At 46.4% G+C, this 24232-nt stretch overlaps 1 protein-coding gene across 1 annotated transcript in view; it reads right to left on the bottom strand.

The window, feature by feature from the left end:
• The window catches only part of MOCOS (molybdenum cofactor sulfurase), a 50523-nt gene that overhangs the window by 18075 nt on the left and 8216 nt on the right, over nt 1–24232 (bottom strand). Inside the window, exons 4-9 of the mRNA XM_037033112.1 lie at nt 23295–23936; nt 19991–20067; nt 17633–17832; nt 14495–14611; nt 12719–13180; nt 7197–7359 (exon numbers count right to left, since the gene is read on the bottom strand). Coding sequence (XP_036889007.1) covers nt 7197–7359; nt 12719–13180; nt 14495–14611; nt 17633–17832; nt 19991–20067; nt 23295–23936 — 1661 coding nt within the window. The remainder of the gene's footprint in view (nt 1–7196; nt 7360–12718; nt 13181–14494; nt 14612–17632; nt 17833–19990; nt 20068–23294; nt 23937–24232) is intronic.

Raw genomic sequence — 24232 nt, 5'->3', positions numbered from 1 at the left:
CTCAGCTAAAGTGGGATCCATTCTTTAAACAAAAGTAGAGTAACATATGTGGATAGAACTAAAAGAAACGGAGCTGAAGCCACTAAGGAGCGGAAGACCCCGGACAAAGGCTGGAACTGCTGAGTCCCTCTGCCACTCGGCTCTCCTCCTCCTCCTCCCTGAGTCATTTAAAGTGCAGGGGAAAGGCGTGAAGCCAAGACACCTGAGTAGAATTTGCGGAAGCCATTTACTCTGTGGACAAAGGAAGTGGGACCTCCCCCTGAGTGGCCCACCTGTGTCCCCCAGCCCTCTCCACGTGGCTGCCAGTCACACTGCCCGGCAGCATGACTCAAACTGTCCCTCAGGTAGGCACACACGGTAGGCACACCTGCATCCCTGCTTATCTTGATCCCATTTCACCAAACACAGCACAGCCAACTCCTACACCCTTGTACTCACACTTAAGGGCACACCCACTGCCCAGGTAAATGCCCATCAAAACAGGCTTCTCGCCACCCCACAACAGTGAAGCAAAATCTGTGCAGCTGATACTCTGTAAACTGTGTCCCCTGCTCCCCTGCATCTCACACATGCACAGCCAGCCCACACTCCTGTTCCTGCATGGGGAAGGCCAGATGTGGAACTAACCCAGAATCCCGCAGAAGCTTTGAGAAGGAAGTGTGTGCTGAGTGATTATAGATGCTGCCATGTCGAAAGGGTGTGCTTGGAAGAATAAGATCACGCCAGTCATGCACCCACCTGGGGGAGCAGCAAAGTGAGCCTGGAACGGCAGTTATGAGGAAGTAAGGGACAGCAGAAGGGACAGTACATGGACAAGTGCCGTGCCACAAACACACCTTTGAGCAGCCAGCAGGAGGCCTCTGCTCAGTCTCTTTCTACCCTTACCCAAAACTCTGCATAAATCACATAAGGTCATGAATGTGGCCCTCAGATGCCACGTAAAGGTCATCACAGACATCTTGCTAAGGCAACAAAATCTGGGGTCCCTACATGCATTGAACTCAAGGAGCCCCCAAGAAGGTTCTGTAGTACTGAGTTCATTCCATACGTACTAAGCCCTCAGATACAATGAAAGAGCCCGACCTCTGGACTCAAGATGCCTAAAATCTTTGACAGCAGTAAGTCCCACACATAAAACCATTCTAACACCTGTTTTACTGTTTATTATTTAGTGTGTCCTACATACATCGCTAAAGGATGCTGTTACCCCGCCCACAGTGCTGGAAGCCCTTACCTATAAGCAGAATATCTGATGTGTGTGGGGGACACCACACCACCTCACAAAGTGCTGTTGCTTGGAGTAGAAGACATTTGAGTATTTGGGGTTTTCTGTCTCTTTTCCTTTTCTTACATTCTGGGAAAACCTCTACTTAGTTATGATATACATTTTTATGCTTCAGAGAATAGAAATGATCCATTCAACTGTTTTGCATGTTATTACCCCGGGCACTTGAACTTGAACAAGAGGAGTACAATAAAAGGTGACATATCAATCTCACTAATAAAAAAATAGTTACAAAATTACTAAACAAACTATCGGCAAACCAAATGTATCAACAACTCACAACCAATTAGTATTTTCTTTCCCCCAAGAGTGCAAGGATAGTTCAGTACTAGACAATCTGCTAATGTAAGACATCACACTAGTAGAATATAGGAGGAAATAGGATAACCAACAGGTACAGAAAAAGCATTCAGTAAGAATGACTATTATTCCTGAGTGCTCATCAGTAAATGAGTGGATCCAAAGACTATGGTACATTTACACAACAGAATGCTACACAGCAGAAGGAATGAAGGACTCATACGTTTTCCCGACAGCATGGGTGGAACTGGAGAGCACTATGCTGAGTGAAATCAGCCAGATGCCATATGATCTCACCTACAAGTGGAACCTAATCAACAAAACAAACAAACGAGCAAAGTAGAACTAGAAGCATAGACATGAGGGACAGACTGACAGTGACCAGAGGGTAGGGGGGAAGGGAATAAGGGAGGGAAAGAAGGAAAAAGATCTAGTCAAGGAACAAGTGTAAATGACCCATGGACATGAACGACAGGGTGGGAATTGACTGTAGGAGTTGGTGGGGGAGCGGGCAGGGGAGAGTAATGGGAGGAAAATTGGGACAACTGTAATAAAATAATTTTTAAAAAGAACCATTATTCATGGTAAAACTTTCAGCTAAATAAGAAAAGGACTACTTAGCCTGGTAAATCAAATCCATCAAATACCTACAGTAAACATCATCTTCATTTTTGAGACTTTAGAACCATTCTATTCAAATCAGTAATAAGGAAGGATATCTTCCATCACTGTTCCAACATTATACAAAAAAGTCTAGCAAATGAAGTAAGATTAAGAAAAGAGAGAGAAATAAAAATTAGAGACAAAGGTATGAAGCTATGATTATTAAATGATATGCCTATTTTACACAGAACATGCAGGAAAATCTTCAGATCAACTAATAAAACTAACCGGAATTCAAAAAATTATGGGGTAAAACATCAATATACAAAAATCAAGTATTTCTATATGGCATTAATAACCAATTAAAACATTTAATAGAAAAAATAGTATTTGAAATACTCAAACTATTCTATAACCAAAAAGGTGCAAAAATGTTCTGGAAACTATTATTAAAATTTGAAGTAATTAATGAACCTTTAAATGAAGAGAAATACTATTTACATATAAAAGATTTAATATTATACAACATAAATTCTCCTGAAATGAATATATGGCATTACAATCAAAGTATAACTACAAATACATAATTTAAAAATACATGATTTTGCGATCAAAATCCCAACAGGACGCACCAATGAAAATACAGAGATTGTCAGAATGAATAAAGAGCAGAAGCCAGCCATACGCTAGGTACAGCCACTCACTTCAAATTTAATGGTACAGGCATATTAAAAGTAAAATGGAGCCATCAAGAAGAGGAAAAGACAACCTACAGAATAAGAGAAAATATCTGAAAATCTTTGATCTGAAAAGGGACTCATATTGGAATGTATAAAGAACTCTTACGATTCAATAATTCAAAAGTAAATGAGCAAAGAAGTTAAATGGGTATTTTTCTGAAGAATGTGTACAAGTGGCCAACGAACACATGAAAAGGTGGTCAGCACCATTATCATCAGGGAGGTGCGAATCAAAGTGGCCTGAGGGACCACCACACACCCACCGGGGAGGCAGCTCAAAACCAGCAAGAGGAAATAACAAGGGTTGGGGGAAATGTGGACAAATTAGAACCTTTAGGCTTTGCTAGTGGGAATGTAAAATGGTGATGCAGCTCGTTTGGAAATGCTAAAAATAGAGTTACCATATGGCCCATCAGTTTCACGCCTAGGTATAGACCCCAAGATAATTTGTACACAGACATCCACAACAGTATTATTCCTAATGGCCAAGAGTGGAAACTATTTAAAATATCCATAAACTGATGAGTGGATTAAAATATGGCATACCCATACAATAAAATATCATTCAACAATATGAATGACCCTCAAAAACACATTGCTAAATGAAAGAATCCAGTTACACACTGTATGATTCCATTTATGTGAAACGTCCAGAATAGGCAAGTCCACAGAAACAAAGCAGATTAGTGGTTGCCATGGGCTGGGCATGAGGCTGGAAGTGGGAAGTGACTATTAATGGGATGGAGCTTCCCTTTCAGGGTGACACCAATACTCTAAGATTCATTGAGGTGATGGTGAACAACCTTGTGAATGTACAGAAAACCCCATTGAACTGTATACTCTAAACAGAAACATTTTATGGTATGTTAAATAAATATCAATGATACAAAAAAAAAACACAAGAAAGGGTGGAAAATAATACACCTTGCAAACACTAATAATAAAGAGAGAGCTGAATGGCTATATCAGTATTAAACAAAGAATTTCATACTGCACGAAAAAAATTACCATGTATAAAGAGGAACATCATTACTTAAAGAAAGAACAACTCACCAAGAAGACATACTACTACTACTAATAATAATAATAGTAATAATAATAATAATACTTGAAGCAAAAACTAACAGCACTAAAAGGGAAATTTAGACAAATTCAGGAAGTGCTTTTTTACACCACATTCTCTCAAGTGCTTTGTACCACATTCCATTTTCATTGTATTAAGTACTCGTGGTTCTGAGCATAAGAAGCCTACCCTCTAGCTACCCGAAAAGCTTTATTAACCAGAAAAATGGCAACCCTCTCAGATGCACCCAGATGAAAAGCACAACCAGGAGGAGCTTGGTAAGTAACCGCAGGAATTCCTAAATGTCTCTACTTCTGAGAACTTCAACACTTTCTCTCAGTAATAAACAGAACTAGTAGTCAGAGAAAATCAGCAAGTATATAGAAAAAGAGCAAAATGGTCATTCCAGAAAACAGTTTGGTGGGTTTTTTAAAGGTAAACATACACTTACCACAGGAGTCAGCAATCCACTCCTAAGTAATTATTCTAGAGAAATGAAAACTTCTATTTACCAAAAACCTGCATGTGAATGCTTACAGCAGCTCTATTCATAATTCCTCAAAACCAGAAACAATCCAAATGTCCATCAACAGAAGAGTGGATAGACACACTCTAATACACCCATACAGTGGAATACTACTCAGCAATGAACAATGAACTATTGATACATGCAATAACTTAGATGGATCACAAAGGCATCATGCTGAGTGAAAGAAACCAATCTCAAAATATCATATACTGTATGATTTTATTTATATAATATCCTCAAAAATAAAACTATAGTATTCTCAAAAATAATAAAGACAGAGAACAGATATCTGATTACTAGGCGTTAAGGGTGAGGAGAAGAGAGACCACTAATGGATGGCATGACAAAATTTTCTGGGGTTATGGAACTGTTCTGTATCTTGATTGTAGGAATGGCTACACAAGTCTACGCATGCATTAAAATTCACACAGGAAAACAAAAGGCCAAGGAAGAGCCAAGACAATTTGGAAGGATGAAGCAGAAGAATGTGCCCCACTGGATACCAAGTCTCCTTTTATAGCCCTAGTAATGACCTAGTGGTTCAAGGAAAAATAAACCCCTGGAACAGAATGGAATACCTACAGCCAAGAAACACAACTGTGAATCTATGGAAATGTGATACATACAAAGGCCCTGCTATGAGCTAGGAGAGACATTGGAATAGTCTACAAAGGGCAGGTGAGCTGCCGAAGAAGAAAGAATGAGACCAAGAAGAAGTACACAGGGAATTTCAGCTCTATCTGTAATGTTTTTTACAGATTTTATTTATCTATTTATTTATTTATTTAAGATTTTATTTATTTATTTATTTTTAGAGAGAGGAGAAGGGAGGGAGAAAGAGAGAGAGAGAAACATCAATGTGTGGTTGCCTCTCATGTGGCCCCCACTGGGGATCTGGCCTGCAACCCAGGCATGTGCCCTGACTGGGAATCAAACTGGTGACCCTTTGGTTCGCAGCCCACACTCAATCCACTGAGCTCCACCAGCCAGGGCAGATTTTATTTATTTATTTTTAGAGAGAGGGGAAGGGAAGGAGAAAGAAGGAGAGAAAGATCAATGTGTGGTCACCTCCTTCGTGCTCCCTAATGGGGGGAACCTGGCCCACAACCCAGGCATGTACCCCAACTGTGGATCAAACCGGAGACCCTTTGGCTCACAGCCCATGCCCAATCCACTGACTACACCAGCCAGGGCTGGAATGTTTTTTATTTCTTAACAGAAAGAAGAGGAAGAGGAGAAGGAGAAAGTTGGATGGGAAGAAAAGGGGAGGAGGAATCTGAAGCAAATGTGGCGAAATATAAAGTTGTGTTAAAATTGTATGCCCTATTATGTCCCCAGGACAGGAAATTACTGGACAGCAAGAACAGAAGGAACTGTTCCCTACAGCCACAGGCAGGAGATAACATTGGAACAAACTGCAGCCTCCTGTTACAATGCCCCAACAGGCCAGGAACTATACAATAGCACCCCCACCCTTTCTTAATCCAATTATAATCCAATAAACACTCAAAGCCCCCACCCTTCAATGCTGGTGTATCTTGACACACCATGACCCTCTCCTTTTTGGAGAGTGAATAAAAACTTCATTCTCTATTAAAAAAATGGATGCTCTAATGGTATACCACATTCTTTTCTATATGTGTGCTGTCCAACACTATAGCCACTGGCCACATGTAATAATTTAAACTAATCAAAATTAAATAAAACTTAAAATTCAGTTCTGGAGTCCCACTAGCCACATCAAGTGCTCAGTTGCCACAGGTGACTGCTGGCTATCAGACTGGACAAATAGATAGTGAGCATTTCCACCGTCACAGAAAGTTCCATTGGACAAGGTTGGTCTATACTTTCACATATGTCAGATTGTTTATAATAAGTCAGCATGGGAGAATTCAAGCTTGCAGTACATAGGGGGGTGGGCAAAAGTGTGTTTGGACTCAACCACCTCAAGAGGCAGTGGGACTAACCTGAGCAGGTCACTAAAATTCAGGTTTGCTTACTGATTTTCAAAGACTACAAGGAATGTATAAATAACAAAGGCCAGCAATTTGAGCACTTACAAGATTATACCTAAATACACTGTGCCATTGTGACATTCTTTTGAGTTGACAAAGGTATTCTAATAATTATAACCTGTCCCCAGACTGGTAGCTCAGTTGGCCGGAGCGTTACCTGGATACACCAAGGTTGTGGGTTTGATCCCCAGCCCGCGCACATACAGGAATTGGTTCAGTCCCCAATCAGGGCACATACAGTGAAAAAGTGGAACAACAAATTCATGTCTACTCTCTCCTGTCTTCTCTCTCTCTCTCTAAAATTGATAAGATTTTAAAAAATTATAACTTGTACATCTTTCCATATGAACAACTATAAACCTACTTTCACTCACCCCTGTATTACGATGACTGAAGGAAATAAAAAGAATGTAAGTGAGAAGCACATCATATAATCTCAAAAGTTGTGCCTCTTTACTTTCTGATCAGATCACTAGATCTTTACCTTTAGCCAGAAAATTCCCATAACAAAAGAGGAATGAATTTTTTATTGTCTCTCCTAGATATCATTTCACTTTTGGAATATTTTAATATTTGGTAGAAGAAAAGCATTATTACTTTCATGTGAGTATAAAAGCCGCTCTTGACAGGTGTGCTGTGAAAATGAACCCAGTTCTCATACCTCTGGCTTTAATGACCATGATCCTTTGCTGCAGGTCAATGAAGGGCTGGATCAGGCAGAGCCGGGGCTCCTGCTTCTGACTCAGGCAAATGCCATTGTGGTTTACAACCATCCAGCTCCGGTCATACAGCAGCCCTTGATTTCCTACAGGCCACTTGGTCACCTAAACAAAAATGTAAGCACATTTTAGGTCAGCGTGCCTCAAAAATGACCTTCACATTATTGCACGGTGGCTGCACAAATATAGACTGATTTCAGGAACATAGCACACACTCTTGAAGAAAGAAAAGGGAGGAAGAGAAGAAAGTAAAACAAAGAGGACACTGCACAGGAGACAGTGCTGGATACCTAGATACCTTGCATTCACCCTACAGATCCACTTTCCACTTCAACCTGTTTTTTAATTAGATAAATGCACATGTGTGGTACAACATTGAGAAGGAGCAAGGGGGGAGCCCTGACTGGTGTAACTCAGTTGGTTGGGTGTCATCCCACAAAGCAAGGTCACCAGTTCAATTCCTGGGCACATGCCTGGGTTGTGGGTTCAGTCCCTGGTCAGGGCGCATACAAGAGGCAACCAATAGATGTTTTTCTCTCACATTGATGCTTGTCTCCCTCTTTCTCTCCCTCTCTTCCCCTCTCTGTAAAAATAAATAAAATATTGAAAAGAGGAAGGAAGGAAGGAGAGAGAGAAAGAAAGGAAGGAAGGAAGAAAAAGGGAAGAAAATAGAAGAGAAAAGAGAAGAGAAGAAAAAAAAAAGGGTGCACGTGAAAAGTTAAGTCTCTACCCACCCAGCCTCCCAGGTTCCCTCCCCATGGTTTCCGTCACTCCTGCTTTCTGTATTCCTGCCACAGAGGTGGGTACCTGGCCAGACAGACCCTAACTAGAGACATATTTCTTGTACAACTTGTAGCTAAACTGGAACAGTCACTGACTGGATGCGTGTAAGTGTGAAAGTTCGGGGTCATCCTTCATATTTCTACAAAATTAAAATATAAATTATACCTAGTGCCCAGATCTGGCATTCTAATACCATTGTTCAATAAAAAGAACCAGAGTTCAAGCCAGAATAAAGTTAGACTAATAAAAATATATGCAACATTTTACATTTTGAAAAAATAAATAACAAAATAATTTATTAATAAATTATTTGAATTAAAATAATAAATAATAAAATGATTAATGAATAAAATAAGTAGGACCTCTTGGAAAAACAGGTGATGCTAAGGGCGTGTCAGGGAATATACGAGATGAGTCAGGAGCACCTTGTAGTAGCAGAAAAGTGAAAAAAAAAATGTCAAAGGGATACAGGAGTCAACCAAAGCCCGCCCAATGGTCAAAATGGGAACAACCTGAAAAATAATAACAATATAGTGTTGAATTGTAATCCAGAGTATAAAATAAATATCCATGAGTCCACCCTGATGAATAAATAATTGACTAAATAAATAAAGGAGAAAAGTCTCATACAGAGACTCATCTAGAAGAATCCCAAAATAATCAAGTCAATATTTCCCCCTCAAGGAGGTGGAGCATAACTCCTGACCCCTTAAGGACGGGCTACACTTAGTGACTCGCTTCCAAAGACTACAGCATGGAAGTGGGTGGAGGGGAAACTTTACGTGAAGAAACCTGGCAAACACTATCTCAACCATGTGATCCAGGTTAGCATCAATACAAGTCGAGTTGATAGTGTGCACCCTGATTTCATACGATGAGAATAGCAACTTATCTCTGTGGTCCTTCCCCCAAAAAACGATAACCCCAGACTAATTGTGAGAAAGATACCAGACAAACCCAAATGGAAGAACATTCCAAAAATGCCTGATCAGTACTCCTTGAAACTACCAAGTACTGTGGATCTTTAGGGGGACACACCTGTACCCACACAGGGGTGCCCGCTGCCTTGAGTGGGATGAGGGCCATGATACCCACAATTCTCCTCTCCTGGCCTGAGGGAGATGGCTAGGATGAGTATTCACAGCTCCCTCTGATGTCTGTGAATTGGCCAAAATCACGGGCCTCAGACCAAGATTCAGGCCGAGTTCAGGCCAACTCAAGCTGGCACCCATGTCTCAGCTTCTCCTCATCGATAGCATCCTGGTCCAGATGTCAGATGAAGCCAGAGACAATGGCCTCTTTTCACTCCTCATCCTCCTCAACAGCATTTAGACAAGTAACCCGCTCCTTCACTTCCTGACACCCTGACTCCTCTCCCTCCCAGGGCTCCACCTCACTGCTGCTCCTCCTCTGCAAATGCTAGGACGCCTCAGGGCTCAGTCGAGGCCCTTTCTGCTTTGCCTTCTCTCTGTGTGTCAAATCATCCATTCCCCTGACCAGTCGCTCCAAATGCTGACAACTGCCCCGTTGCTAACTCCAGCCCAGCCCTCACTCTGGGCGTCAGACTCACACATCCACAGGCACCCTGGACTTGCCCTGTGCAGCACCGACTCCTGATTGCCCCCAGGCCTGCCCCTCCCCCCACCTTCCCCACTTCACCAGCAACATCACTGGGCCCCAATGGCTCCAGCCCTCCTACACCCCTTCTTCACCCTCACACCCCATAGCCAACCCATTGACTCTGCTCTCCAGACATCTCTTCATGTTTTTTATTTCTTTTCACCTCTGCTGCCACCACGTCATTCCAGGGGTCAGCAAACTGTGGCCCACAGAGCACATTCAACCTGCTGCCCGTTTTTACAAAGCTTTGTGAACCACAGATGTGCTCACTCACTAATGCATAGTCCACGACTGCTCTCACGTTACAGCCTCAGAGCTGAGCAGTTACAATAGAGACTGCACGGCCTGCAAAGTCTAGAACAGTCTCTGTGCCCCGTGCCACTGTACGGTATCAGCGTTAATACGACCCACTGTCATCTCTCACCTGTGCTACTGGTGAGATCTTTCTAAAACAAAAATGAAATCAAGTAACTCCCTTGCTAAAACCCCTTCAATAGCTTCCTATTCCATTTAGAATAAAATTGCCAAATTATACAGCCCTGTGCAATCTAATCTCCGTCTACCATATGTCACGATGCCCACCCTCCTTATCACTCCCCACTCTTTGGCCACAGGTCTTTCAGTTCCTCCAATGGACCAGGCTCTTTCTCCCCTCAGGTGTCCTCACATGCTGTTCCCTCTGCCTGAAACACCCTCCTCCTCCCTGACTCCCAAGTCTCAGACTAAATGTCCCCACCTCAAGAAGCCTTTCCTGCCTCCTCCAAATATAATGCAAGTGCCCCCCCCAGCAATGGACTAAATGTTTGTGTCCCAAAAATTCATTTGTCAAAATTCTAACCCCCAATGTGAAATGATTAGAAGGAGATTAGGCCCTGAGGCTGGAGCCCTCGTGAATGGGATTAGTGCTCTTCTAAAAGAGACTAGGACAGATCCCTTACCCTTCCTTCCACCACTGAGGTCCCAGCAAGAGATAGGCACCTGTGAACCAGGCAGCGAGTCCTGCCCAGGCAGCATATCTGCCGGTGCCTTGACGTAAGATCTGCAGCCTCCAGACTGTGAGAAGTAATTCCTGTTATCTGTTAGTCGTCTAGTTGACAGTACTTTGCTACAGCAGCCTGGACGGACTAAGACACCACCCATCGGGGTTCTCACTGCCACACCCCACCTTTGCCTTCTTGGCCTTTATCTGCAGTGTGGTTCCATTCTCTTGGTGGGGTGTTCGATCGTGTACCTGTTTCCCTTCTGGGATGTTGCCCTCTCCAAGGAAGGAGCCATTTCCATTTTGCTCATCATTGTACACCAGGCTCAGGCCCACAGCCTGGCAGGTAGAAGGTGTTCAGTATGTAATTTTTAAGTGAGTGGATGGATGGAATACCTTCAGCAATCAATGTATGAAACCCTGCTGAGATTCAGTGTCCTCATCTGTAAAACAGAACACTCGTGCCTGCCCGTGCTACCCATGCAGTGTAACTGTCCTATGGAACACGACCCGGCTGTGAAAATAGTCCTGATACACAAGGGAAACATGGATTCTTCACCTGCTTGCCTGCCTTTGGAAGTGGAGGTGAACTTGCTTGTTTGTGGCCTCAGACTTGAGGACAGGCTTCTGTGGGACCACCCTGAAATGCAGGTTACAGACAGCCCTGACCATGGTATGTCTGACCAAGAGCCAGAGAGCATGTCGTCCATGAGGCTCAGGAGTCTGGGACCTTCACCTGGGACACACACAGATTATAAAGAGAACCTCGCTTTGAACACAGCAGGGTGATACCAAGACAGGCACCCCCATCTCCCAGTTCAGGTGACCTCCAGGGCAGCACATTTTAAAACATAACATAGTTTGCCCTGACTGGTATGGCTCAGTGGGTAAGATGTTGTCCCACAAACCGAAAGGTTGTGGGTTCAATTCCCAGTTAGAGCACATGCCCAGGTTGTGGGTCAGGTCCACAGATGGGAGCATGCAAGAGGCAACAGATTGATGGTGCTCACACATTGATGTTTCTCTCCTTCTCTGTCTCCCTCCCTTCCTCTCTCTCTAAAAATAAATAAAATCTTTTTAAAAAATGTAAAACAGCCCTGGCTGGTTTGGCTCAGTGGATTGAGTGCCAACCTGAGAACCAAAGAGTCACAGGTTTGATTCCCAGTCAGTGCATAAGCCTGGGTTGTGGGCCAGGTCCCCAGTAGAGGGCGCAGGAGAGACAACCACACATTGATGTTTCTCTTTTCCCCTCCTCCTCTCTAAAATAAATAAATAAAAGCTTTAAAACATAACAGTTCACTTCCACATGGAGGGCTGAGCAGAACAAATCACATAAGAGCATAGACCCAAGGAGTCAGCAGACCTGGGCTCAAATCCATACTATCATTTATTAGCAGGTGATCTGCAAAAAGTGCTTAATCTCAGTGGCTCTCAGGCTCCATATTCATAAAATGGGGATGGTATCACCATGTACCTCATATTATTGATTTAAGAATCAAATAAAACAAAACATATAAAATGCTTTTCAGTAGGGAGCCAGACCATGCATTCAGTGAAAGTGATAGCTACGATCATGAACAGTAACCAGATGTCCACCACTCAGGGACAGGGTTCTCTCAAGGGTCCCCACAGCAGAGCCCTGTTCGTAAGTCAGCCCAAACCAGAAAAAGCAGCATATGAATGGCTCTACATATGTCAAAATACTCTGAACTTGAGTGGGATTTTCTGCATTTTTTCTTTACTTTCTGCACTTTACTTTTTTCTTCAATTTGTAAAAAAAAAACACCCATAATAAACAAAAGAGAAGCACTTTCTGTTCTGCTGCTAAAACCCTTACCTCACTCTGGCCACATGTTTCAGTTGGTTGGGTGTCATCCCATAACCCAAAATGTGGGGTTCCATTGCTGGTCAGGGCACATGCCTGCATTGAGGGTTTGGTCCTCGGTTGGGGTGCATATGAGAGGCAACCAATTGATGTTTCTCTCTCACAGTGATGTTTCTCTCCCTCTCTCTCTCTCCCTCTCCCTTTCCCTCCATCTAAAGTCAATAACATGTCCTCGTGTGAGGAGAAAACACCCTTACCTCAAACGCGGCACAGGATTTGATTGGGTAGAGGTAAAGGTTGGTGATGACATGTGGCCCAAGGTCTCCATCCGGGGCTCCTGCAGCTTTCTCCGAAGGGGTCTCCCCGGCCCCAGTGGCCTCCTGCAGAGGTGGGTGTAAACCCACAGCCTCCACAGCAGTGGGCAAGTCACCCTGAAGCCTGGAGTCTGTGGGGGTGTCTTCCTGAGGTGGGAGACAGCATCCACCCACGGTGGCTGACACGTTGTTCTGAGGCTCACTCTCTGCTGGGGGGGCGCCAGCCTCCCCAGGGGCGGGCTGAGGGACAGGCTGGCTACTTGGTGGGTGCAGTCGGGTTGCTATGATGAACTTGAGAAAGGCTTGGGCATCCTCAAGAGTAGACATGTATCCAAATGAAATCCTCACAGACCCTGTAGGCTGCCCGTCTACAAGGTCCACATCGTCTCCACACACATGACCCGCCTGGAAGAAAAGGCAAACAGGTCAGCTGCTCCTCACAGATAAATTGGAAAGAGTTTTATAAAAAAAAATTTGTTCATTTTGTAAAATCGAACTGTCCCAGAAAGCAGAATCGCAACTCTAACATGCTAGGAGCCCGAGTTGGTTTCATAAGAGCAGGGGCTTAATTTCTAGACCGCACTTTGCTCAAGTGCAAAATGGGGTCACTGCCAATCCCAAGGGGTCACTAAAAGCTTAACAGAAATACTTCACAGAGATCATTTACCCTGAGCTGCACACAGAGAGGAATCGAAAGATGGACCAAAGCTTCAGAGGCACTGAGGGATCGACCTCATGCTCTGTGCAGCACTGAGGTGGGAGACACGCCCACTGACCACCCCCTGTAGCCTCATCAGAACCAAAGTGAGACCTGCATCCCTGAGAGCTGCCCTTTGAACACAGGGCAAGACAGAGATGGATGCTGCCCCTGGGAACCGCCACCCTGAGGCCACTGCGAATGCCGAAGGACATTTGAGTGTCCCTGCTGGGCGGTGGGGAACAAAAGGCAGGAGGGTCCCCACGCCCCTCCGAGCTCAGCTTCACGGTGTTGGTCACTGCCCGGGACGCCCTCCTCCCCCAGCACTAAATCCAGGTTGTTTGTCCGAAGAGATGGGGCCATGGCGTCCCATGGGGTCACACAAACGGGAACTTCAGTTGTCTGTGTTCTGAGCCCTGCTCTCTCTTTTGTTAAATAAGGACCAATACATGGTTGGTTGAGATCTAGTCTGTACAACATTTAGTGACAACCAAAAGAAATGCAAGTTAGAAACCATTTCAAAATAATAAGGGTTCTTTCCCACTCAAACTGTTTTATGATACAGTTCGAAACAGGCTGTATATTGAAGGAAAACACCTCAGCCCAGGGGAGGCAGGGAAGGAAGGGACTCTGAGAGGCAGAAGGCCCCCCAGGAGGGTTCCTCTCTCCCCCAGCCCAGAGAGGAACTAACTCTACCATGGAGACTTTACCCTTATAGGACTGAACTAAGTAAGGGCACTATGCATATATGAACACATTCCCATGCGTGTTTGCCCCATGTTAAAACCTCTCTTCAGCCTTTAAATGTTTTGCCTTCAAAGTAAAAAATGGCTTCCATGGAGATGCTCTCTTGAAATATTTTCTCTGTTTTTGTTAACCCCTTTCCCTTTGCATATCCACAGGGTGGGCTAAGCAAAAGGAACCAGCCCCCACCCCAGACAACTGACCAGCCTCCAGTACTGTTGCAGGCACCCCACTGAGTGTTGCTGATGAGCGTTTGGGCCACAGGGCCTGACACCAACCTGGAGATGCTTCTTGACCATCTCATCACTTATCCCCAGGTGCCTCTGGCAGGCCCCAGTGTTACAGAAGCAGCCCGTTCGCACCTGGATGTTGTAAAGACTGGCCATTTTCTCCACCTGCGGGTTTAACGTGACATGGAACTGCTGTTAGGAACGTCCAGTTTTTCTCTGATGGCCTGGGAGAGAGTCTCAGATCAACATTTGGTCCTTTCTTTCCTAACAATAAAATGGAAGTATGAGCCTGCAATTTGGCTCCAAAGTGCCATACTCCATCACAAGGTTACTAAACACGTTTTACGAGATGTCACTGATAATTATCCCGTTGCACTGTAGATGCGTTCCAAGTTAGGGCCCACACATTGCAAGTGAGATTAATAAGCACAAAACCAGAGTGCGGCTTTGCGAGCAGCCACATGGCGTGTTCCGCCCAGGTTGATCACAGAGCAGGCCCCCATGAGCCACCTGTGTAGGGTAAACGGAGTCAGTCAGGCTTCCTCACCCAGATGTCTGGGGAACTAAGATAAGCAGTGTGCCCAGAGCCTGGAGCAGGCTCGCATGCACAGAATCTTGCTGTATTATACAGTGTATCCTGATACCGGGCAGGCTTTGTGTGCTTGTAGTTCCTGTTGAGTGCCACACAGGGACATGCAGTGTGACATGCAGGGTGACACACAATGACACGCAGGGGGGCATGCGGCTTGCAGCATGTGTAGCTTGCCTGTCAGTGAATAAAGGCCTGTCAGGCATCCCTGCGGCTCTGCGCACTTTTTTCCTTCTGCCCCAGTCCCGAGAACCTGTCTGAGAACCTGTCCCACGAATCAATCCCTTGAATGGCTGGGACACAACCACTCAGAGCAGCCCCACCTGGGCTCACAGCCTGGACGACAGGCACTACGTGTGGACACTGTGCATTACCAATTTGCTTTTCATAATGTCCCTAACTCTGGGGCTGGATCTCAGAATTGCTGTTCAGTCCAGAATTTCTAAGGCTCTTCCCGGTCCCCTGAAAGCTCTGGGAGGTGATTCGTATTCACTCAGGTGCAAAGGCAAGATTAGCCTGGGGGATACGTGTCCTAGCTCATCTGGCTGTGGGTCCGGAGCTCCATTTCCCAGAGGGCCCAGAGGCCACAAGGGGCCTCAGCCCTGGTAGCTCAGGTTAAACTCAGGGGAGTCACCTAACTGCATTCAGAGAAACAAAGAAGCCCAGCTAGGTAAGGCTTTGAAAGTTCTCTCCCTGGGAAGTCACATGTAGGTGGCCGAAGATGGCCCTGAAGATACAGAACCCTCTGCAGACCACAGGCCCCCACAAGGTCAGCCTGGGCCCTGGCTGGGCTACACATGGCAATGGTACCTCCCTGGTCAAGACCTCGGCTGTCTGCCCTGGACTGTCAGAATGAGAAGCTATTCTCTGGGCTGAACTGAGAGGCCCCTGGAGAACAGCTCAGTGATAAGGAGATCTGATAGTGAAATCTCAAGAGCCCCAGGCTCTCTGAGATGAGACCTGGCAGCACCACTGGGTATGGCCAACTTCACGTCCAGAATCAGGTGGTCTCCATTCAGAGGGCAGCACCTGCGGAAGTCTCTTACCCCCTGCCCCACTCCTGCCAAGCTGAATTAGAAGACTCCTAAGACACCCTTCTCCCCACCCGCTCCTGGTTATCAGTGCTGTGAAACAAGCCACCCACATTTGGTGGAATAAAACAACAACCATTTTATTGTGCTCCCCCCACGCCCCACCTGGTTATGGTGAGTCTGTGATTCAGAAAGGGCACCGAGGGGACAACTTGACTCTGATCCATGAATTCTCAGTCTTGGCTGGGAGGACTCAGAGGCTGGGCGTGGTGTGGCATCTGGGGTTGGAATCATATGGAGACTGGCTTATTTATGTGCGTGTCTGGCCTACCCTGCCAGGCCGGCCCAAAACAGTCCTGCCACCATAGTGCCTGCACTTGGCCTCTCCCTGTGGCTTGGCCTCCTACGCCATGACAGCCTCAAGGTAGAACATCTTACATGGTAACTCAGGGCTCCCAAAGTGAGTGATCTAGGCAACAATGCCAACTAGCCTCCAAAGCCATGCAATGTCACCTGTGGCATTTTATTGATGATGAGGAAGTCGCAAACCCACCAAGATTCAAAGGGAGAAGATAGGGCCCTACCTAAAAGAAAATGTGGGTAGAAGGTGCTGTTTTGGTCACCCTTTCTTTCATCCTAATTTTCCATCATGACTGAGTTTCCCCTCACTCTGAACCCTGCTGAGTTCTGAGTTCTGAACCCTCCTCACAGAGCAGTTGGAGGAACACAGGCTCTGGGAGAGACCATGGGGTCCCCGTACCCAGTCTGTGCCACTCCAACAGATGACCCCCTACCGCCATGTCTGAGTGCCTGGTGTCACTGTGGACTTTTTAAAGGACTAGACAGCAACCAGCTTACTCACCTGCGGCAAGAATGCAAGCAGTTCCCAACCTACAAACCAATGGTAGCACTATTTTCCTGAGAAAATAGATACGAAAAATATATCTGTAGAAACTATCTCACAACCAACCTACCAGATCCTTTGAACTCACAATATGCATGAACTGTGGCAAAAATAGGGCTTTTGTAGTACTAAGAACATCAGTTCTACTTGCCATTAAAAAAAAATGTTCTGCTCTCCAAGCAACATGCAAAGGTGGAAACAGGCTCATAATTTTGGGAGACAGTGTGGTACACTCTCATGTATCACCAGGCCTACCAGGCTGTCTGTACATAAAACAACCTCAGACATGGTGTCCAGTCTACACGACTTTTCTGTCTACCCAGCTTCAGGGTGTTCTCCCCTTGCTGGCAGACCTCAGCTGTCCCTCTCCACCACTATCAGAGAGAGACCCAGCCTCTCTCTTCCCACTTGAAACGGACTATTTTGCCCGAATAAAGAGGGCTGGAGAACTGAAGAGCCATGCTTGTTCAAACTGCGTGTACATGACATCAAGGGCCTCTTAGGAAGGGCCAGGAGCCTCTGCCACCCCACACGGCCTTCGCCACAGCTACTGCAAAGGTCCAGAGGCCCTGACCACACACTTCAGGGTTGGAAAGGCTGCAGAGTTCCAGACAAGAGCAACTCTGTTGTGAACGGGTGAGTGTGATGCAAAGGAAACACACCTGGGAGTAGCCAATGACGATCCCCTTGTCGTCAAGCACATTAAAGTTGATGATGGGACCTTGCACCTCCGGGCTGCTGAACTCAGAGTCACTGTAAATGCGCACCACGGGGGCTCCGTTGGGGTACCGGAGCGACGACAGGGCAGTGTAGGTGTACTGGGCCAGGGTAAAGGTGTGCTGCTTTATATTCTCCATCCCACCTCAAAAACAATCATGAAATGTGGTTACTAAGGACATTATTTCTCCTTGTCATAAGAAAAGAAATCTGAGTTCCAAGCATTAACTTTACACACAATTATTAACTTTCTATATAACTTTGTATATGAGCATTAACTTTATATAAAATTCACTCTCTCATTTTTAAGTAAACAAAATCATTATAACTGGCAAACTTGGACCTGATAGTAATGATTTTAAGTACTTGTAAATATTTGGCACTGCCCCACCCTAGTTGGTGTGGCTCAGTGGACTGAGTGCAGGCCCGAGAACTGAGAGGTCACAGGTTCACTTCCCAGTCAAGGCACATTCCTGGGTTGCAGGCCAGGCCCCTGGTTGGGGCGTGTGAAAATCTGATGTTTCTCTCCCTCTCTTTCTCCCTCCTCCTTTTTCTCTAAAAGTAAGCAAATAAAATCTTTGAAAAATATATTTGGTATTGCCCCTATGATAAATGTTTAGGTAGGTCTCTAGTACTAAACAAGAGTTTACCATTGCTGAATTATTCCACAGGAATTCACGCCATTCTCTCTTTTTTTTTAATATATAATGTTACTTAGGTATTCGGATAATTTAGACCTGTTAGCAACAGATAGTAAAAATGTACAATTTTGTTTTAAATGTATCATTCTTTTGCTGTTTATTTTTGTTAATGTTTAAATCACTTTAGTATAGTATGAAGCAACTAAGAATATATGCTATAACATGATTAATCATTTAAAACTTTGTGCTAAGTGAAATAAGAGGAGGAAGAGGGACAAATATTGTACTATTCCCCTTATATAGGGTGCCTAGAGTAGGCAATGTACCGAGACAGAAAGGGGAACAGAGGTCACCGGGGCTAGAAGGAGGGGAGTGGGGACCCGTTGTTTGCCGGGGAGAGTTTCAGCGCGGCGACGAAGCCGCCCTGGAGATGGAGAGGGGGCGGCTGCACAGCGATGCGAGCGCGCTCAGTGCCACTGAACTGTGCGCTTCGAAGTGGCTAAACGGGTGATCATATACATCCATCTCACCAGCTAACAAAAGAACAATTAAGTTGGAAAAACCAGGGTCTGCCTTATCAGAAAACCGATATTGTCAATCTGCTTTCAAGCGTGCCCTGGCCGGGTCAGACCCTGCCACTTGTGTTTTGGGTCCCGTGGTAATATCTTCCCTTGGAAGTGCTCATTTTTCAATGTCTGTCTTGATTGTCCCCTCTTGCCCTGGATGGTGCCCACTCACTTCCCTGCAGGGCAACCCTGTCTCCCCAGGAATCCTGTCTGCCCCCCCCCCATGCTGGGCTAAGGCTTCGGACCTGCAGGGTCCCATTCCTGTGACTAAAGAGAAGGAGAAAGGACTGCCTACCCGCTAAGCCACACCCCTGGTTCACCGCAGCACCACCCCATAAGGATGGTAGGAGCAGCACCACCCAGTTCTAGAAACTCAGCCTCTACCTAGAAGGAAAGCCCAGGAGCACAGCAGGATGGTGGGTGTCTGGCTCACGAGACAGGGGTTCTTCTCGTCATGTGCCTGTGTCAGGCCCCATAAATGGAAGTGGCATCTGTCTGTGTGCCAGCTTACCATCTGCCCACACACCCTAAGTACTTGTCAGGAAGGAAAATGTGCATCATTGCCAAGGCCAGCATCAGACACAGTGGTTGGGGGCTCGGGACTAGGTGTCACTATGTCCTGGGCTTACATCCCAACCCTCACAATTATGGGCTCCCTGACCCCAGGCATTAACCTCTCTGAGCATAAGCCCCTTCGTGGATCAAGTAGGCTTGGCATCTAGCTCCCCAGTGCGGCTGCAGCAAGAATCCCACAAGGTAAGAGCTGAAAATGGCCTCAGGAGCTGTAACCAAGCCAAGGTCAGGATCCCAGGTTGTCTCCTCTGGTTCTGTGAAGCTATTAATCCCCTGATTTGGGGTGTCTCTGACCTGTTAAAACCTTCTCTTAACAGACAAAAAAGCAAAAGCCCCAGTCTCCTGCTTTTGTCTCAGGAGTCATGGTGAAGTTCTTTGGAATCAGCCTGAACTGCACTGATTGTCCAGCTGCGTGTGCCAGTCCCTGGCACAGACTCTCCTTCCTCTGAATCGCACCCCTGCTGGGCCCCCTCGAGGACATGGGCTACAGAAGCAAAGTCAGCAGGGACAAATGTCCCCCTACCTGTGAGGCGCTCGAGGGCATCGAATCCATGTTTCAGCGCTATCACGTCAAGGAATGAAATGGTGCCGTCTTCAAACCTGTAACCAGAGTGAGGGGAACAGGGTCGAGCTGTGGCCCTTGTCTCTGTGTGCGTTTTGTTGTACGCAACCAGGTTTCAATTCTCGGCTTAGCCGTAATCTATGAGAACTTTCCCTCTGCTGCCTTGAAAACCAATGCTCTCTCCCCCTCCGGACAGAGGGCTTTGCACAACAAGCCCCGTGGGGCTGCCTCTGTCCCAGACCCCTTCTGCAGCTTTCTCAGGATGACTGGAGGCAGTGACAAAAGATCCTAGAAGATAGTCACCATCTTCAGACATTAATAAGCAGAGAGATGCTTTGCCGCCCCAGGAAGACTTTAGACTTGACAAAACCTCAGGCTCTGTGGGCTCTTGAAATGCTGCCCTTGACCCCAAGAGAGCAGGACTGACAGGGCATCAGTTCAGGGTGATCAGCCATGCAGCAGTGGGGGGTCTTAACCACAGTCTGTGATTCCAACAGAACTACAGGCTTTGATTTAAAAAAAATAAAAAATAAAAATAAATAGGAGGCTCTCGATAGAGCAGATGTACCTCCTCCTGACTATCAAGGTGTTTGTATGTTGGCATTTTACAACTATTCATTCAGTCACAATATTCACCAAGTCCATATTGTGCTGGACACTGCTCTAGGTGCTAAGGATGCGGCAGTGAACACGGCAGGTGGAGCCCCTGCCCTCACAGCGCTTCCATTCTCCTGAGGGCACAGAAACGAGAAATAATGAGCAACACACACACACAGAGAAACCAAATAAGCAACAAGCCAGGTGGTGACAACTGCAACAAAGATGAGTAAACCAGAGGGCTGGCGGCTGCTGCAGACGAGACAGTCAGGTGAGTTCCTTCCCAAGGGAAATCGTTTGAGCAGACACAGAGTGGAAGTAAGGGAGTGGGGAAACCGCCCATTCTGAAGCAGCGAAGATCCCAGGTTCAGAGTGAACAGCATTCCAGGGAGAGGGTGAGCAAACACCCTGAGCAAGCAGGGCCCGACTCAGTCACAGAACAGCAAGGAGGTCCATGGGGCCGGGGAGGCGGGGGAGTGGGTGAGGTAGAGAGTGGTAGGACACACAGCGAACTTCCACCCTGCATGGGATAACAGAGGCTCCAGGGCTCTAAGCAGGGAGGAGTGACAAGACGGGACCTAGACTCTGACAAGACACCTCTGGCTGCTGCAGAAGCAATGGGGAAATAGAGACATGAGGCAGTTTCAGCAAGGACAAAGGATGGTGGCCAACAGCTGCCTGGTACAAGTTGTAGCTTGTAATGGGAAATTGTGTTTTGTATTCTAATAGTTTAGGGATAGATTTGCTCCAAATATTAATACTGCAATATTAATTTCCTTATAAAGTTAATGGTAATTAATAGACATACAGAATTAATAATGAATCTATAATGAATAAACTACTAATTGATCACTAATGAATTGGTACATAATCTTTAATAAGTTAAACATTATTAGCTAATAATAACTTGTTATTAATTGGTTGATAATAATTATTTATTAATCAATCATTAACAGACTCTTAGCGGGAAGGGAAGGTTGCTTGTCCCCATCAAAGTTCATCAAATAGAAGAGATTAACACATGGCCCAGGTAAGATGTTCAAAAATATTAGATTGCATGTTAACTTTCTTGAGTTCTAGTCCCAAGTTCACAAGAAAAGAATTAGGCTTCTAACTGCAAATAAAGACCTTCGGGTTTCTGGGAACTTCGGGGTGGCACCTGTTGTATGTGAGGCAGCCCCCCCAAACCGAGGGAAAGTGGTCTGGTCCAGCTCAGCCCACCAGCACTCTGCCTGAATGAACTGCCCCGCTTCTCTCTACCTTCACCATCCTATTGGCTCGATGAAGTTGGCTTGTCGCCCTGGCCTGGGTGGCTCAGTTGGTTGGAGTGTCACCCCAAAGCCAAAGGGTTGTGGGTTTGACCCCTGGTCTGGGCGTGGGTGCGTGTGACCCCTGGTGGTCAAATGATCCCTGGTCCAGACGGGTATGGGAGGCAACCAATCAATCGATGTCCCTCTCTCACACTGATGTTTCCCTCTCTCCCTTCCTCTCCCTCTCTAAACACGATGAAAAAAAATGTTCTTGGGCGAAGATTACAAAAAAAATTGGGGTTGCCATTCTGTTCTGCCTTTAATTTATATGTTGTGCCTATCTTTCTATTCTCACTTAGTCATATTACATACTATATTATCACACTTGAATTCAAAACATTTTACATTAGTGTTCCTATTTTAGAATCCCCACCTATGGAGAAGTTCTGAATTTAAAAAGGCGTTAAACAGCCTCACCACGTATTGATACCAACTCCATCTTGGTGCTTCACCCATATTAGCTCCAAAAAAACTGCACCCTTTGAGAGGCCCACTTTACGGGAAACACAAGAGGGGCAGAGATCCATTCGCATGCCCCTGTTCTCACAGCTGCTGTGCGCTGAGGCCAGGGTTCACTCTCCCGCAGCAAACCAGCTCTGGGGCTTCCACACTTAACCAATAACTCCGAGGTCAAAGCCACACCAACCCCTGCATGACCCTTGAGCCTGCAGCTGGGTGACCCATTTTCCCACCCAGGCCTTGGGCCTTCTCAGACACCAGCAGGTGACCCAACCTGTCCCAACCCCATGAAATCCTTCCTGTTGGAAGCAGCAGAACCCTGATTCAGCTTCCATGTTCACCCTCTCCCATACTTAACTGTGTAGGTACCAGTCATAGCCTTCTGGGAAATTCCCGAATATAGCCCACATGGCCTGGACCCTGGCCTAAGAAAGACACATACTCCGTCAGAGGCCTGTGACATTTGATGACAGTAGTTGCCGGCCCTCCAATGTCCTCTGTAACTCATAGCGGGACTCACAGAGGCTGTTGTCAACAACACCCCACAACCCTGGTGGGCTTTAGTTTAACTGATTTCTCTTATTAACTAGGGCCAACCCGTGCTGATTCTAACAGCTGTAAACTTGCTACAGAATCTTCAGATCCTTTCACCTCTTCCGCTTGCAGCCTTTTCCTGCCGGCCCTTGTCCTCCCACAGCTGGGAAGGAGCGGGCAGAAGCAGAGTTCACCCAGCCACGGACGGGACCTCTGCCTCCCACCTCTGAGCCCGGGCTACCAGTAAAGGACAACTCCCCTGACCCCAGTGGCCCAGCCTGGTCCCCTGCACAACCCTGCAGGGGGCCCAGGCCAGACGCCAGACTTGCTGAACTCTGCCTAAGCCACACTCACGGTGGGGTTACCTTTCTGCCACCGACTGTCTCGGGACATAGAAGTCTTCCCCTGCAAGGTACGCAGCGGCAGTGCCTCCTCCAAAGTAGGTTTTCCTCATCAGGGGAGCCACCCGGTTATGTACCAACAGAGCACCCAGGCCGGTAGGGAAGCCAAAGATCTTATAGAAGGAGAGGGGGATGAAATCAGCCTGGTGAACCGACAGGTCCAAAGTGGAGGTGCTCACGTAGGAGGCTGCGTCCAGGAGCACATACCACTTCCCAGGCATGCGCACAGGGCACGTCTGCCCGGACTTGACCTCTCCTATCCAGGACAGAGGGTATCTGGTCCCGGAAAAGTTACTCTGAGCTGGATAACAAAAGAGATGCACAAGCTGGCAGTCAGGATCGCTGGTGGTGGCACCCTGCTTCTCCGCCAAATACATGTCCTCTGGCCTGATCGGCACGAAAGTGACGTTCTTGGCTCTGGCGATCGTCCTCATGCCCACCACGGAGGTGTGGTTGTCGGTGAGGTAACAGTACAAACTCCCGCGGCTGTCCGGGCCCAGGGACGCCCAGGGGAAGGCCTCTGCCACCAGTTTCAGGGCGGCCGTGCTCCCGGCTGTGAAGACCACACTGTAGTCGTCTGGGGAGGTGTGGAAGTGCGCCAAGATCCTGGAAGAAGCACAGCGTTGAGACAACCACTTGGTCTCGCTCCAGTGTCCAATGTTTGGAGTTAGTTGCATTTCTACTAAATATGACATCTCTCTACCTCAATAGCCAAAAAACAGACACACAAACAAACACACACCCAGACAGGCTCTGCCATCACTGTGAAGTTAGGGCAGGTACAGAAGTGGTTGTGGGAAGAGGGGACAAATGCATTCAAACTCGCAAAATCACCTCGGCTCACAACTCCCTACTCCCCCACCCCCACCCCCACCCTCACCCAAGGAGAAGACAATTCCACA

The sequence above is a fragment of the Sturnira hondurensis genome, unplaced genomic scaffold, assembly GCF_014824575.4.
Source record: "Sturnira hondurensis isolate 20B ecotype Veracruz unplaced genomic scaffold, ASM1482457v3 Scaffold0001872, whole genome shotgun sequence".
NCBI classification, from domain to species: domain Eukaryota; kingdom Metazoa; phylum Chordata; class Mammalia; order Chiroptera; family Phyllostomidae; genus Sturnira; species Sturnira hondurensis.
The sequence above is the reverse complement of the archived record's forward strand: the minus strand, read 5'-3'. Positions and strand labels throughout refer to the sequence as shown.